General features: G+C 37.3%; 3 protein-coding genes across 6 annotated transcripts; 2 read left to right on the forward strand and 1 right to left on the reverse strand.

Moving 5' to 3' along the window:
- Positions 1 to 225: 225 nt before the first annotated feature.
- On the forward strand, positions 226 to 1,127 carry LOC113276499 (protein NOI4-like). Of its 2 annotated transcripts, none has more exons than XM_026526108.1 (3): positions 226 to 386; positions 541 to 732; positions 844 to 1,127. In XM_026526108.1, the coding sequence occupies exons 1-3, from the start codon at positions 378 to 380 to the stop codon at positions 865 to 867; spliced, it is 225 nt and encodes a 74-aa protein (XP_026381893.1). In that variant the 5' UTR covers positions 226 to 377; the 3' UTR covers positions 868 to 1,127. The 2 variants fall into 2 exon arrangements, with proteins under 2 accessions (XP_026381893.1, XP_026381892.1); XM_026526107.1 differs by having other exon boundaries at positions 841 to 1,102.
- Positions 1,128 to 5,024: 3,897 nt separating this feature from the next.
- LOC113273085 lies at positions 5,025 to 6,042 on the forward strand. Its single transcript, XM_026522853.1, has 2 exons — positions 5,025 to 5,205; positions 5,315 to 6,042. Exons 1-2 carry the CDS (start codon positions 5,025 to 5,027, stop codon positions 6,040 to 6,042), a joined length of 909 nt encoding a protein of 302 aa, XP_026378638.1.
- A 2,930-nt stretch (positions 6,043 to 8,972) lies between these two features.
- On the reverse strand, positions 8,973 to 12,384 carry LOC113276502 (zinc finger CCCH domain-containing protein 67-like). Of its 3 annotated transcripts, none has more exons than XM_026526109.1 (9): positions 11,989 to 12,384; positions 11,738 to 11,794; positions 11,169 to 11,366; positions 11,053 to 11,088; positions 10,813 to 10,857; positions 10,516 to 10,635; positions 10,089 to 10,388; positions 9,525 to 9,797; positions 8,973 to 9,402 (listed from the first exon to the last, which is right to left on the reverse strand). In XM_026526109.1, exons 1-9 carry the CDS (start codon positions 12,307 to 12,309, stop codon positions 9,241 to 9,243), a joined length of 1,512 nt encoding a protein of 503 aa, XP_026381894.1. In that variant the 5' UTR covers positions 12,310 to 12,384; the 3' UTR covers positions 8,973 to 9,240. The 3 variants fall into 3 exon arrangements, with proteins under 3 accessions (XP_026381894.1, XP_026381895.1, XP_026381896.1); XM_026526110.1 differs by having other exon boundaries at positions 11,995 to 12,383; XM_026526111.1 differs by lacking the exon at positions 11,053 to 11,088.
- Positions 12,385 to 17,028: the final 4,644 nt, after the last annotated feature.

Genomic DNA, 17,028 nt, shown 5'->3' on the forward strand with positions numbered 1-17,028 from the left:
ATATCAGAGCCTCGGAAGAAGTTGAAACAACAAGCTAAACGATTAGTTTGTATTGTCGTTGGAGGAGGGCCAGTTAGATTTTTCTTCGATTACTAGTCCTAGGTCTCCAATTTGTTCTCAAATCTGAATAACCATGTCTTCACTGAAAAAGAAGAAAAACCTGGCTACAATTTTGTTTCTTAGTATATACCCGTACAGGTAAAACGGTTACTTTGGTTTAGTTCACGTGTACACCAAATGGGACGTTCGCTGTCCTTAAGACTCGTTCTCTCTTTCTCTACTTTCTTTGATTTCAATCTCTCTCTCTCTCCAATTTTCTCCCTTTCCTCTTTCAGTTTCTCTCTCCAGAATTTTTGAATACCCTCACTGCTGCGATCATGACTTCGGTAAGACTCTCTCTCTCTCTCAGCTGAATATAATTGGATCGCTATTTATAAATGAATAGAGATGTGTTTGGTTGTTTGTTTCCTGAGAAATGAATTTACTCGAAATTTTTGATTATATATATATGGTCATCTGTTCTTTTCCTCCGTTTTGCAGCAGGACAAGGGTAGACCCTTGCCCAAATTCGGAGAGTGGGATGTAAACAATCCTGCATCAGCTGAAGGATTCACTGTCATATTTAATAAAGCAAGAAATGATAAGAAGACTAATAATGGTAACTCTGCCACCGAGAAAACGTCAAAAAATACAACAAAAGCAAATGATAATAAAGTTCAATATCCTCCATCGGTAATATTTATTCTATCTTATTATATACTATAGCAAATTTTTAATTGCCTGGTTTCTCCTCTTCTTCTTCTTCTTCTTGTCTGAGTCAATTGTTTCCATGTTCATCAGCAGAGGAAGTGGTTTTGCTGCCGTTGATGCATGAATGTGATGGAACTCAATGCAGTGTCATACTTCCAACAAGGTCTACTTGCATTTGGATGAATTGTTACATGTCCTGTCTTTTTTCTTTTTGGAACTCTCTTTATAGCTTTGATGGGTTACCCACTCTAGGAAGGAGTGTAAGAGATGCAAAAACATAAAATATATTGTGTTTATGTTAAGTGTAGGAATACTTTGCAGGTGAATTATTTTTTGTTTCTTGTTTTTGCAATTAATTTTGATTGCTTTCATGGTAAGATAGACCTGTTAAGTTTTACGATAGAAGATAGGAGAGAGAGTGTCTGTGAATCGGTGAATCGGGCGATCAACTCGGTCTCGGTCTTCAAATCGTTTCATTAATTTCTCGCTTCTCAGATTCTGGTACGAAAACAATAAATTCAGGTGAGTTCTTCAGGTTGGTTCAATGATTGGTGATACTATAAGCTCGGATTAGTTGTATTTTAATCGGAAAAAGATGACGGATATGGGATCTGTTTCTGGTATGAATCGAAAAACTTTTGAAAACAAATTTAGTGAAACTGCAAAGATTATTCCAGATCTCCCTGAGTCTGGTACTCATGGAAAATCACCATCACTGTTTCTTCCTGATGATATAATTGATGATAGCATTGATGAGTGGAAGTTTAGTTTGATTGGTAGATTGGATCTTGTGACTTTAAAATTTAAAATTGCTGAATCAACACTTAAAAGACAATGGAGGTTAAAGGGGAATGTTCAGCTTATTCCTCCGGGAGAAGGATACTTCATAATCAAATTAGAGAAAGAAGAGGATAGGCTCTATATTTGGTCTGGCAATTGGATGGTTGAAGAACAAAATCTTACTCTTAAGAATTGGGAGCCAAATTTTAACCCAACAGTTCAAAAATCGACTTCAACTTTTGTCTGGGCTAATTTTCATGGTCTTAGTACCGAATATTGGAAGGAAATGGGAAAGACTTTAGGAAGGCCAATCAAGGTTGATGAAACTACAATGAAGAAGGAAGCATGATTTTATGCAAGTGTATTTGTTGAGATAGACTTAACAAAATCAATTCCAAGTAAGATATGGGTTGAGTCTAAGTATGGAGGTTTTGAACAAGTTATACAAATTCCCAATCTACCTAAGTTCTGTAATCATTGTCAAATTATTGGTCATCATGTTGCAGAGTATAGAAGTAAGAGAAAGGAACAAGAAATTCCCCCAGAAGCTACTACAACTAAGACTGTCAAGCAGATTTGGAAAAAAGTTGAGTCAAAGAAGAAGCATACTCCATTTAAAACTGGATTTGATATTTGTTTTAGTACTCCTTCAAAGAAGAACTCATTGGATAAAATAGATGAAACTTAATGGATAGTGATGAGGAAGTGGATGCAATAATACCTCCTATATCTACTAATGAAGCTTCTACAAGTGCTAATAATTCAGGAAGATTTCAGGTTCTACAAGATATGAATGAAGATTTATTTAATTCACATGTAGTATTTCCAGTACTGAATGTGGAGCAAACTTTACAGTCAGCTGCAAGTGCTCCTTCAATAAATGAATCTTTTCATGTTATACCCCCTGTGGAAAAAGAAGTTGTGCATGTTGAAGTTCCAAAAATTAAGCAGAAAGCAAAACATATTAGCATTATCAAGACAAGAAATCAAACTTCAGGTTTAGTGGATAGTGAACATCAAATTGGGAAACTGAGGGAGAATCATCTTTCTCAAAATCAAACTAAACAATGAAGATTGCCTTCTGTAATATCAGAGGCCTTAGAAGATCTATGGCCAAAGATAAACTAAGAAATTTGGTGCATAATTTTAATCCATCTTTAGTGATTCTAGCAGAACAAAAAGTACAATACTCTGAGGATTTTTGTAGGAAATTAAGACTAAAAGGAATGCATTATGAAGCTATTCACAACTCAACAGATTCAAGGAAAGGAAATTTATGGATTTCTTCTATTCAAAAACCATCTATTATATCAATTATCAATTATTGATCAATCAATAACGGGGGGGGGGGGGGGGGGGGGGGGGGGGGGGGGGGGGGGTGCTAAAATTAATTCTACATTTTATCCCATATTCTGTGTTTTCGTTGTTTTCAAGAATAAATACTTTTCTTAAATAATTTTGCATTTTTAGGTACTAAATAAAGCCTGGTTAACTCACGGAGCAAAAAGAGCAAAGAAACGGCAAAGACTCTCGCTAGGAGGAAGCGAAGAATGATGTTTGCAAGAGCCGGATCAACTAGAAGTGGGCTTGAAGAGGAAGAATTGTTCTTAAAGAAGATATGGGCTTGGCATACCCAAGGCCCAAAACCCTTACCCAAATCCATTTCCATTATCCATACCCATTTCCATGAGAGCCGTCAGATTGGATCCATCTTGTCATCCAACGGTCGCCTCATCATTGTGCATCAAAATCCGAAGCTCCTGTCAAACACCATAGTACCTAACTCCATCTGAAGCCGTCAATTTTGTTGTATCTCATAATCCAACGGTCGCTACATACCTCTCCATCGTAGCCGTTCGATTCAATCTATATGGGATCATCCAACGCTCTTTACTCGATGTTCATCAAAGTTCGCTATCCCCGCTTCACACCCTAGCAACCGAACACATACACCCCAAACAAACAGACCCTAATCTCATTATCCATCAAGCTCTCTTCTCCCCAAATTCTCTGCAACAGCCATCCCCCAACAGACCTGCAACTTCTTCCACCTTCATCTCGAACACCACCACTACCACCTTCCCCCGACAAACTCAGTATTCCATCACCACCCTTGTCTCTTCCTTTCTCGTCTGTAGCATCGAGTCCTGATGCTACAAACTCGACAGTGAGAGAAGCTAGGGTTCATAGAAGTCTAGGGCTAGGCCAACAGCGCAACAAGAGCTAGAGGAGGAGCAGAAGAACATCAAGAAGCATGGGTCGAAGCCAATTTACACATGGGTATGTCGAATTTGATTTTCCCCAAAAGTTAGGGTTTGCAAATTTAGGGTTTTGTGAAATTAGGGATTTTGTTGTAAACTATAAATAGGAACTGATGTAGGATGTTAAAAGGGTTCTTGGGTCATCCGAGAAACCCCCTAATTGGGTTAAGTTCATGTTCAGTTTCAATTTAATCTCATGTTTAGTTTAATTCCATGTTTATTTGTATCTTCATGTTAAGTATGTTCTAAATCACTGGTGCTAAGGTTGAGATGAAATTTAATTCCTGTTAGGTGGTAAAATATTAGGAAGGAATTCTTGTAGTGATCAGTTGCCTAGGGAAGTGATGAACTTAGTATGTAATATCACCTGTGATTGAGTGTGCCTTAAACAGACACTCAATGCTAGGGGTGATTGAGTAACTTAGCTCATTAACTTTCCACAAATGCATACCCTGGACTAAGGAAGGCATGAACCTCCCCCTTTTTCCATTAGGGACAAGAATATGAACTAGAATTGCTACTATCTAGCTAGGTATAAGATGGATTCAAGACCTTAGTGTTTTACTTCTTTGTCACTGTTTTACTTAGAGAACTCACTGCTCATTGCTCACTGTTATTCATTGCCTTTGATTCTTTGGCTCACTGCCACTGTCACTTATTGCCTCTGTCTCAGTTACTTTTAAGTTATTATTGTTGCTCTTGCTCACCACTGTCTTTGTCACTATATTACTCTTTTACTCACTGTCCTGTTTAGCTACCTTGCTGTTTTGCACCACTGTTACTGTTAGAGAATTAGCTTAGGAGGATCTCAACACACACCAAGTCTCTGTGGATCGACCCGTATTTGCACATTAGCTTCAATCGACACCGTGCACTTGCGGTATTAGTTTGTAGGTCTTTTTAGAAGCCTACCAACTAATCACTAGAATTCATGCAAACTCATTAACAATTCATAAAAGAGAATTATGGTGTGTGATGGAAGAGGTTAGTTCTTTAAATAAACCATGGCTTGCAATTGGTGACTTTAATTCTGTTCTCAAAGAGGAAGAGAAAAAGGGAGGTTTAAGGCTATTAAGAATATCAATGATAGAATTCAATAACTGCCTACACAGTTGTGGATTAATCCAAGCTCCTCACTCTGGTTTGGAATTCTCTTGGTGAAACAATAGAGCTGGGAAAAAAAGAATAGTATGTAATTTGGACAGAGCAGTATACAATGATAAATGGATTGACATGTATCCAAGTTGGGCATATAAAGTAGGTGCAAGATGGGTATCTGATCATAATACTTTATTTGGGGGGAATAACTCAATCCCAAAGCCAACAAATGTTCCATTCAGAGCACTCAAGGTGTGGAAGAATCATTCTGGTTTCCTACCACTTATTAAAGATTCATGGAGTAAAGCAGTAAAAGGTAATCCTATATATATTTTCATGTTCAAGGTTAAAAGACTGAAAAATGATATTAAGGAATGGAATTTGTCAGTTTTTGGGGATGTTAATAAAAAATCTGAAGACTGCAGAAGAGGAAATACCGAACTATACCATTGCATCAGACCAAGAACCAGAAAATACTATACTCTTAAATAAGTTGGTAACTGCAAGAGGGAAGTTGGAAGTTCTTTCTCAACAACAAAAAGACATCATTCAACAAAAATCAAGAGTAATGTGGCTTAAAGATGGAGCTTCAAATACTAAATTCTTTCATGTTAATATGAAAGTAAGACAAGCTCAGAACATGATAGTAGAGTTAGAAGATGATGATGGAAACATAATAACTTCACAGAGAGATATTGCTTCAAATCTTGTTGCCCATTCTGAAGAACAGTTCAAATTCCAGGAGGTGGAGATAAATCATCAATTTTTGGATGTAATTCCAAAAGTAGTAAATACTGAAGATAATAAAATGCTAGAATCAACTCCTTCTAAGGAAGAAATTAAAACAACTATTTTTGATCTCAATATAGAGAGTGCACCGGGACCAGATGGATTTGCAGGGTGGATTTATAGATATGCTTGGGAAATTATTGGTAAAGATCTCACTGATGCAATTCAATACTGCTGGAGAAGAAGTTTTATCCCTGAGGGACCAAATGCAAATTTCCTTAAGCTGATACCAAAAACCAACAATGCAAAAAAGGCAAAGAAATATAGACCTATTGGATTAATGAATTTCAGCTTCAAGATTTTTAAAAAAATTTGGGTTACAAGGCTGGGGAGCATAATTCATAAAATGGTTTCACCACAATAAGGAGCATTTATAAAAGGGAGAACAATACAAGAGCAGATTGTTTTAGCTTCTGAAATGGTTAATGAGTTGGATATCAAAAGAAGAGGGGGTAATTTTGGGTTAAAAATAGACATTACACAAGCCTATGATTCTCTCAGCTGGAACTTTCTATTCCAAGTCATGAGCAAGTTTGGAGTATCAGATACATCAATTTACTGGCTTCAAGAACTTCTCAATTCAGCAAGAATATCAATATTAGTAAATGGTGGTCCTGAAGGTTACTTCAAAGTAGGGAGAGGTTTGAGACAGGGTGATCCCCTGTCTTCTCTTCTTTTTGTTATTACAGAAGATGCTCTTAGTAGAAAGATAACAAGTAAAATACAAAAAGGTTCTCTTAAAGAAATGGTAAATGGAATCAAACCATCTCACATTCTTTTTGCAGATGATGTTTTTCTTTTTTGTAATGGGAAAAGAAGAAATGTTAAAAAACTTATGGAATTACTTAAAATCTACCAAGACTCCTCAGGACAAAGAATCAGTATGGAAAAAAATAGGTGCTTTATTGGAGGTACCAGTGACAGGAGGAAGCTTCAAATTTCAGAAGAATGTGGAATCCCTTTGGCAGAATTTCCAGATAAGTATTTGAGAATTCAATTATTTTCTGGTGGAGTGAAATCATATCATGTATGGAATGGAGTTGAGATGATGCAAGATAGACTAGCAGGGTGGAAGGGTAAGTTGCTCTCCTTTCAAGAAAGATTGATCCTAATAAAATTTGCATTGAGCAGTCTACCCATATATAATATGTCAGTGTATAGATGGCCAAAAAGAGTAATAAAAGAATGTGAGAGGATCATTAGAAACTTCTTATGGACTGGTGATCCTTCTCAAAGGAAACAAGTAACATTAAAATGGAATAAAGTGTGTTCTCCTCTTAGTGAGGGTGGACTTGGAATAAGAAGATTGGAAGTGGTTAATAAAGCTCTTATTATGAAGCTATTTTGGAAGATTCAACATGGGACAGAGGAAATGTCAAAGTTCTTTCAAGCTAAATTTCAGAATAAAAAGGGTGAATGGATTTCATACTACAAGAAATCATCAATATGGCAAGGAATAAAATGGGTGATAGAAGATGTACAGGAAGGTACAAGATGGTTGGTTGGAAACGGTGAAAATATATCTGTGTGGAAGGATAAATGGATACAAGACAGAGCATTAGAAGATAATTTTGATAATCATTCTTATGTCCAAAAATTCCCAAACATGAAGGTAGCTGATCTTATTCTTGAAAGAGAATGGGTAATTACAGGTGAAATGATGGAGATGATTGAAATAAATGAATTACCTGTATTAGGAGGAGGAGAAGATGGAAGAATATGGACATATACAATTTCAGGTGAATTCACTGTGGCTTCTGCTGTGGAAGCAATAAGAGAGAAATTTCCAAAAATGCAGTGAACAACTCAAATATGGCACCCATCTATTCATACTAATATCTCAAGTAACATATGGAAATTAGTTAGGGGAATATGTGCCACAGATGAAAACCTCAAGAAAAGAAAAGTTCAATTGGCTTCAAGATGCTGTTTCTGCAAAAAAGGAAGAAGAGAATAAAGAACACTTAATCTGGTTTTGTAACTTTAGTGAAATCATTTGGAAATGGCTAGGAAACATGTTTAATTTCATCAATCCTAAATCATTTGAAGAGAGCCTGAAAATGGCAAAGAATAAGAGCCCTGCCATTAAAGAAGTTTGGAGAGCTGCATCTTTCATTACAATGAGAGAGTTATGGTTTACAAGAAACAAATTGCTATATGAGGAAGAGGGTTTCTCTCTAGATCAAATTAAGAAGAAGATTTTAAAGTTCACAATGGAATGCGAGGTTAGAATGAAAAAACCAATGTGGAATTGCTCTTATGATTTACAAGTTTTGAAAGCTCTGGGGCTAAAATGCAGAAAAGTAAAAGGTACTAGAGTTAAAGAAATTTTCTTTCAACTTCCTCCTCCAAACAAGATTCTGTTGTGCTGTGATGGTGCATCAAAAGGAAATCCAGGTATCTCAGGCTATGGATTTATTGGTAGAACAAGCTCAGGAGAATTCTTGGTAGTTGTTTCAGGTGGGTTGGGTGTTTCAACTAACTATTATGCAGAGATTCTAGCAGTTCTGAATGCAGGAGAATGGGCATTAAGCAAAGGCCATGAAGAGGTATTATTCAGAACTGATTCATTAGCTGCAATCAGTGCATTTCAGAGCAAGAAAATTCCATGGTTTGCCATAAAAAGATGGGAGAAAATCTGTGCAAGACTTAAAACTTGGTGCTTCATACATAGTTACAGGGAGACTAATTTCTCTACTGATGATCTATCAAAGAAAGGAGCTAATCTTTCAAGAGGTGAAAGAAGAATTTATGAGTCAAGGCCTCATTTCTTAAATCCAATGGAGATACCAAACCAACCTTACTACAGATTTTGTTAAAGCCATTTTATTAGCTTGTTTTTTTGTTGTCTTTAGTTGTATTATGAGCTTTTTAGTTTCCTTTTGTAAAAACTTTTGTATCACCTTTGGTAATTAATATAATTCTTTGTTAAGCAAAAAAATGGTAAGATAGACCTGCCAATCTCCTAACACAGATAGACTTGCCAATCTTGCAATTTATTTTGGTTATAACACAACAACCAATCTTGCAATCCCGTAAACCCCTGTTTTTTCTTTTAAGTTTAGCTAGCTATCACTCTAGTTGTAAAACAAGCAGCAAAATTATGCTGGGAATAAAAACAAAGTAACAGAAACAAACAAGCATGAAAATGGGACAACTATGCACCACTTGACAAACACAGCTGGCCTTTTTAGGCAAATCATTAACGATGATCTTTCAATTTTCCCTTTTGGCTCAGTAAGAGGAGGCATTTCGAGCTTACCCATCATTGGTGCAGGAATGCAACAGCTTTTATAAGTAATCAAAATAGCATACAAACTGCAATAACTTTACTGTTTAAAGGTGAACCCAAGTAAAACCCAGTTTCTGTATGTCAGTCCATTCATTTTAAAAGCATTAATCATATTACCTGAGGGAGGAGGAAGGCGAAACAAAAAATATGTTAATGGAAAAAATTAACAACCTGATTTTCTTCCCTCTGCAACCCCCGTACAAAAAATAAAATAAAATAGAAAAAGATAAAGATAAAAAAAAAGAGCAAAAAACAGTATAGTATATAATCTTACACCTCCTGTTGTATCAGACCTTGCCTAACATTTCCATGGCTACCCATCCTAACTACTCCGGAGATTGAAGAACCAGAGTTTGGCGGGTGATCATATCTGCAAGCGGGGCCGAACTTGCAAATGCCATAGCGGCTGTAGTAAGAACATGCAATTTCTTCCTGTATGGCACAATCAAAGGGCTGGCTACTTAAGTTGGATGATGCACATAACAATCAGGGAAAAAAAAATGTCCGCAGCATTTACAGATAGAAATAAATGTTAAGCTCAAGAATTAACTTACCGGTCTTAAAGGAAGTCCCATGGGACTGAGGACACACTTGGAGGCCCGATTCTTTGGATGATCAAACTTACAATATGATTTGAATTTACAATCCCCATTTTTCATGAAATATTCACACTCCTTTTCACCGGGTCTTTCTGGATATTCATCAATTGGCATCTGCTGTTGATAATGTGCAAAACCACCTGTCTTCTTCGATGGACCGTTCAGAATTAATGGCACAGGTGGACCCATATTTACTGCAGGTGGATACATTGGGTTCTGCTGCGGAGGCTGCATAAGCAACATTTAGTTTAATGTAATCAGATGCTAGATCAGATACAAAAAGCATATGGCAATTACTTACCACTTTTATCGTCAAATAACAAAAACGGAGATAGAACTGAACAATAAGCATTATAAAACCAGTAGGCTTTGTTCTCGTATGTTATTCTTAATGGTAATTTGATTATCCTCACTGTGTCCACACCAACTTGCTCCATGCAAAAGAAAAGGAGTACTAGTAACTAGTTTGTGCTCTTGCTTTAGGTAGTTACGGTACTACGTAAAAGGTAGTATACTCACCAGATATCCGTTCCATTCCATACTCGGGTGTACTCCTTGTGGAGCAGATAGCAATGGAGCATAAGATGGAGCAGCATCCATGTAAGATACCATCGTCTCATTTGATGTTCTTGCCATAGACCAGAATGGCACCCCTGGTTGTGACAAAACAGATGAAGGTACTGGAGATGGTCTACAATTCTGGTATCTCAAATGAGGATCTCGTACTCCCACATCAGTAGGATTAGGATGATGAAATCTGCAGTTAAGTGCAAACTTGCAAGAACCATTACGCATATAGTGAGGGCATTCTGTTTCTCCCTGTGACAAAAGCGGAGATGGTAAAATGTTTAAAATAATTCAGTCAACTACTTTTAATGATTAAATACAGGATTTCTCAAACAAAAAAATTTACAGTAACTGCAACAACTATGAAAATTATAATTACCGGTCGGACAGGAAGGCCCAGAAAGTTGAGGTCCAAAGTCGATGCAACAGCTGGGTTTTCTTGAATGTGCTGAAATCGACACGTTGTTCCATACTTACACCCACCTGGTCTTAGGTAGTACTGTAAAGATCATTGAGACACAGATAGAAATTTAAAAAAAAAAATCATCTTGCTTTCTTATCCTAGATTTCTTATGACTTGTAAGACAATATAGTGTGAAGGAATTAAAAATGAAAAGAAACTTAAAAAAGAAACAAACTGACACAAGTAGCAACAAGAGATAAATAGAATAAACACCTTGCATTCCACCTGTCCTGGTGTTTCTTCGTATCCTTCCTTTTCCTAAAAACATTTCAGAAATAAACCCCATCGATGAGGACATATTACTAAGTTCAGGGATAAGAAAATGTAACAACAAATCTAATACATAAATTTAGTAGACAATAAACGATAACTATACCATCTACCTCGACGAGGTATGGAAGTATATTTCACCAAATTTTCACATTATAAACTACTACATAATATCTATCCCACCTGATCTGGTTCATGCGAAACCGACGATGAATGGACCTACACAGTATGTTCCTAGTTAGATGATGATAAAAAGAGAACATATTTTCTCGAATACATGTAAAAAGTAATGAAGTCACCTGTCTTTTACTTCTGCTTGGGTGGTTGTATCTGCAATTCAATCCATAACGACATGCCCCTGTACGTAGATAATGCCCGCAATCTGGTTCACCGGGTCTTACGGGATGATGTAAACTTCCATTAACCTCCGCCTCCTCTTCCTCTTCAATAGCACTATCCCCCCAACTTTGGCTTTGTTTCCTTTCAAATCCTCGATTCTGTAAACCACCTCCACTAAGTAAAAACTCAATGATCAACAGTAAAATCTAAGCCTTCTGCAACATTAAGTTATTAGCATTCCCCATGGTCGCATTAAATAAGGATAATAGTCCCGTGTCAATTCCAAATACAATCACTCTTGTGTTGATCAAAAAATAAATAAAATACAATCACTCTTGTGGAGAAAGCTAAATATGGAAATAATCCCGTGTCAAATGCAATCCTCATGAAGCTAAATACAACAACCCCACACAGTACATATGTAGATGCCCCCGAGCACAATGCTAAGCCAGATCCTCTACAGAAGGATTTACATTGACTAAAAACTATAATTTTCTCACATTCAGAGACATAAGAACGAGGAGATTACCAATTGCCATTGTCGTTCTTTGAATCCTTCCGTTTCTTTATCTTTTCCATTACCAACCTTGAACAAAATAAACAAACCCAGATTAGCAAGCAAACAAACAACACAGTACAAAACCCTGATCCCTAATCACTAGAATCAAAGAGTATACAAAATCATAGACTGTAAATCACCTAAATCATACGCATTTCTAAATCTGATAAACAAAATCTAAAAAAAAATCCTTGCCAAAATATATTTCTATTTCTTTTAACCTGAACCTTTTTATTCCTGGTTGGATGATTATATCTGCATTTTAATCCATAACGACAACTCCCAGTACGAACAAAATGTGCACAATCTGCTTCACCAGGTCTCACTGGATGATTATTCTGATTATGATTCTCATCATCATGAGGCCGCTGAAAAGATGACACCTTTCCCTTAATTCCTAACCCTAGATTGTCAATCTTACCTTCTAAACTAATGTCATCAACACTCACATCAACAGCAGCAGCAGCAGTCTCAGATGTAGAAGAATCAGACCCAAACACTAATCGTTCATCTCCATCTTCTAATTCTTTAATCGAAACCATTTCTTACTCTTCTTCGCATTTATTTTTGCAAAAACAAATAAAAATTTCAATTTGGGGATTTTAACTTGGAAAGAGAAAGGAAATAGGAGTACCCTAACCAATTTATACGTCATGAATACGTATACTAAAAAGTTGACCTTACTGAGTAGTCTATATATCCAACGGTTTAGAGACTCGTGTTAACTTTTGTGTCAGCTTTCTAGGTATCTTAAAAAATTTACCATGAGTCAGGCAGGCTAATATAATATTTTTGGCGCGTAAATTGCTCATTGGTTAGAGGGACCATGCGGGTTTGTACCTTTTAGATATAGTACTGCGACTCGCAATAAATGATGTCGGGAAAAAGTAGATTTTCTGACGTTTTGCTTATACACGAGTACTAGTAATTTCGGTGGAAAGTAAATCGTGGGAGTTGCCATCTTACCATTTGATCCATCATGGCGTCTAAGTTGATTAAGGTCAAGGCAACCCAAAATCCCATATATCACTTGTGTTCATGTGTGTTCTTACCAGAGTTTTTGAAATCTGACAAAATGATCGAAGTTGCATTAAGTTCCAACTACAACAACAATATCTTCAGATAGCTCTCTATATCTCTCTCTCGATATTGGTTAAGAAACAACACCAAGTTTGATCCTCTGGGTTTACGAGCACTCCGGCCTCATCTGTTATATTTCTCTATTCTTTATTCTCTCACCCCTATCCTGTAGTGGTGACTAATCAACTGTCAGGATTTGCTTATGGAATCACTGATAACCGCGGAATAACGGATCTTGAGATATTACGATGAATAATAAGTAAATCAAGCACAAGAAACTATAATAATACGAGAAAGATAAATCAACTCACAAGACACAAGATTTATAATGGTTCGACCAATACATACAACTTGTATATATTGTCTACGTCCACTTTGAGTCGCACCAACTCAAATCCACTATGAAGAAAAACGATTACAGCGTAGTGTGAATCCCAGCAAATCCTTGGTTACACCGCAACAATTACCCGAGACGATAATCTTGTCTCTTGTTCCTCACCAATATGCTCTCGCAACGAAATCCTAGCTTTAGCCCTAAAAGCTATACAAGAAATCTCTCACTGATCTCTTAATCGTTTTCTACACAATACAATTCTACAAGACCTAATTACCTATTTATATAGGGTACAAACTTGGCCACCAAAAATTATAACCAGTTTAGGGAACCCCTTTCCTTAAATATCATGGCTAACTTTAGGAAATAATTAATTAGTCTTCAATTAACTAACATCAACCGCCTCCCACCACAAAGAAACAACACCACCACTCCACCCCACGCCTGAACCCTTTTCACAAATCCCTACATAGCCATTGAAAACACCAAGCAATGATTTCCTATCTACCAACACTCCTTCTAAAGCATCTCGATCGAATTTTAATAATAAAAACAGAACTTCGATATCCTCTACATCTTCTACTTCCTACTTTCTACTGCTTTTAATATCCTGTTGGAGACAGTAACAACAATCGTAATAATTGAGAGGAAAATACTTAGCTCAAACCGACGCTTGACTGATGGTCCTGGAGATGCACTGATACTTGTAGCAGGAACTAGTAGAGGAACGTATGAGATACGCTGACCTAAAGGCAATATTGCCTGCTACTCCTCTTGCAGAGAGATGCTATAGCAGTTGGCAGAGATGTATGAAGAAACAAAAATAGTAGTAGAAATAAATGAAAGAGGAAGGAGTTGTTTTTTTGTTTCTGTTTTTCAAATGAGCTAAAACACTTCCTTATATACTGTTTGAAAGAAATTGGCCATTACAAATAAGAGAGGAAAGATTCTCACGCATGGACAACCTTTTGTCAGAAAACAGCTTTGTCAGAAAAAAGCTTTTATTTTAAGCAGAAAACAGCTTTGCTTCTGTCAGTCAAAACACTTTTACTTTAAGCAGAAAAACAACTTTGCTTTTGTCAGTGTTTTCTTTTTCTCACGTGCATGCAAATTCCAACAGGAGAAGATTTTTGTTTTAACAAAAAATCTGAGTGAGATACACATTTGAAAATTTCAGCAAAAAGCTAGTTCTGAGAACCCACACCCACACCCGAACCTGACCGACCGACCGACCGGACGGCGGCGTGCTTCGGTGCGAAGCACCGCGCGTACGGGAAAGGCAACCTTGCCATAGTCTAAGTCTTCCCCCTTACACAAAAGTGTGTAGACCCAAACGGGTATGCCCTTTAGGCAAAACCCATGGTATTTAAGTCTAAAACTCTTAAGATTTTAGTCTATGTGGGGCTATTATTTTATTTATTCAAATGAAAAAAAAACTAGTGTTCAATAGGTCTAGGGATCAAGTCAAGGTCCATGCTTTTTCTAAACCCGTTTTTTCTAACATATCCCCATAACAAAAGAAATTTCACCACCTTGTTCAGTCAGAGAAGAAAGTTCTTATGACCTCCATCATCAAACTCAAAAGCCAAATCAACCTTTTGTGCGTAAAGAAACCATAAAAAACCCACCCAAAAGTTTAAGGAATCACCACCAAAAGGTAAACAATCACGAAGCTCATATTTTCTAGTTAACTGTTCGAATGAAGGAACTCATGCAAACCCATAATAACAGATGCCTAGCACTCCATGTGCTAGCAAACAAAATCCCCTACTCAACTCTCAAATCTATCATCAAACAACATTGGAACCCTCTATCCTATGAACATATCCAGACGGTGACCAACACAACTGAGTTCCAAGTGTACTCATGCATCATGAAAGTGACAAGAATATTATCCTACAACACCAGCCATGGATCATAGAAAATCAGGTGATGCTCTTTGAGGATTTGGCCAAATATGTTCATAACCCTGATGCATGTTTCAAAACAGCGGTCTTGTGGATTCAACTGTTGTATCTCCATGTGTATCTTGAAGACAAGGAAGCTGTCAAACAGCTACTGGAGGAAACATGTAAGGCCATTGATGTTGATATCATTGTCAAACCAGTGAAAGCTAAAGTAGAAATGAACCTATCAAAACCTTTTCTGCTGGGTATTCTCCTTAATGTCGTAGGCCCTAGTTGGATTCAATTTGCATATGAATATCTTCCAACTATTTGTTATCGATGTGGTTTTCTAGGCCATGTAGCAAAAACTGTACCAACTTTGCTAGCTATGAACATGCTCTACAAGACCTAAAATTTCCACTGTTTCCTTATCACATGCTCAATGGTAAGATCCGAGCCGAAAACCCTAAACCTAAACTCACCAGTTTCGTCTCATCATCCTCCTCAAACCCTTTGTCTGGAGGATCATCTTAATCACAACCTTCAAGTTCGACCCAGAATCTCCAACATCCTATCATGCATGGGAAAGATAGATCTGGTGATCAAACAGGTAAACAGAATCCTCAGTAGCATCTTCCCGAGTCGAGTTAACAAACAACTCGGCCACTCGTAAAACCGGTGCCAACTCGGCCCTCTTATATCATGACTCAACAAGGGCTGCAGTAGACCCCAGTTCCCCAAAATCCGCCGAAAAAGACCACCGTCCCTGCAAAAGAACCTTCTCCTAAGGCTGCAACGAGTCCAAGTACTGACACTGGAACAACTACGACCAACACAGAAAGAAACAAAGATGATTCTCCTGCACCCAAGAATGTCCCCTCCAACAAGGCCCCACAACTCAACACTGAAGAAGGTGCAAGTGCTAGATTTCACATTCGAACCAACTTTGGTAGACCAGTTCATTTCGGCGTGCCACTTTCAGAGGTTGTTATTGCAGATGCAGGCGATCAAGGATTTTCCGACCCAAGAAAACCACCCAACCACCTATGTCCCAAACTCACAAGGCTTACCAATCATCCTCTCAAGCTCAAAATCCATTGAACGTCCCCTCTCCACCCAAACCCAACCCACTAAGCCACTATTTCAACCCTCAGTTAAAAAACGGGGGTCTAACATTCACACCCAATATTTCGCTTAGCAATCTGTATGGACAAACTCCAATATACTTTTAATAGAATCAACTAGACAGTCAGACTCAATCTTATAAAAAGTATATCCAAGAGTTATATCTCAATTTCTCGATTCAATACTTACTCAAGCAAGTAGAAATCTGCGAGTCTAATTGAATACAAGAGAAATCAATTGAACGGTATCAAAGACTAATGTTTAAGTATCAATCAATTTCAATCAACAACCACAGGTTGGATTTACCAATTGATCGATTCAACGCACAACCTGTGATATTTCAATTATATAACACGGACACCAGATGTTTTGTTAACGAGGAAACCACAAATGCAGAAAAACCCCGTACCTAGTCCAGATTGAACACACACTGTATTAAGCCGCTACAGACACTAGCCTACTACAAACTAACTTCGGTATAGACTGTAGTTAAACCACAATCAATCTCACACTGATCCAAGGTACAATTATGCTCATATGCCTCTGATCCCAGCAGGATACTACGCACTTGATTCCCTTAGTTGATCTCACCCACAACTAAGAGTTTCTACGACCCAAATTCGAAGACTTTAATAAACAAATCTGTATCACACAGAAAAGTTTACATGAATAGATAAATCTGTCTCCCACAAAAATACCTACGAGTTTTGTTTCGTATTTTGATAAATCAAGGTGAACAGGAACCAATCGATGACCCGGACTTATATTTGTTAGAGCATTGCTCGGTCGAACTCGCATGCGTTGCTATCTCAAGCATGTTTGTCAATGTTAGTGAT

This window comes from Papaver somniferum, chromosome 4 (genome assembly GCF_003573695.1).
Source record: "Papaver somniferum cultivar HN1 chromosome 4, ASM357369v1, whole genome shotgun sequence".
Taxonomy (NCBI): domain Eukaryota; kingdom Viridiplantae; phylum Streptophyta; class Magnoliopsida; order Ranunculales; family Papaveraceae; genus Papaver; species Papaver somniferum.

Bases quoted from the DNA above. Each gene is read 5' to 3' on its own strand.
- LOC113276502 (XM_026526109.1), bottom strand. From the start codon at position 12,309: ATGGTTTCGATTAAAGAATTAGAAGATGGAGATGAACGATTAGTGTTT. The intron at 11,089-11,168 runs GTGACTTCATTA...CATACTGTGTAG, and splicing joins CAAGCAGAAGTAAAAGACAG to GTCCATTCATCGTCGGTTTC. The intron at 9,798-10,088 runs GTGAGTATACTA...TTGCTTATGCAG, and splicing joins TGGAATGGAACGGATATCTG to CCTCCGCAGCAGAACCCAAT.
- LOC113273085 (XM_026522853.1), top strand. From the start codon at position 5,025: ATGTATCCAAGTTGGGCATATAAAGTAGGTGCAAGATGGGTATCTGAT. The intron at 5,206-5,314 runs GTAATCCTATAT...TGAAGACTGCAG, and splicing joins ATGGAGTAAAGCAGTAAAAG to AAGAGGAAATACCGAACTAT.
- LOC113276499 (XM_026526107.1), top strand. The intron at 733-840 runs GTAATATTTATT...CATGTTCATCAG, and splicing joins AAGTTCAATATCCTCCATCG to CAGAGGAAGTGGTTTTGCTG.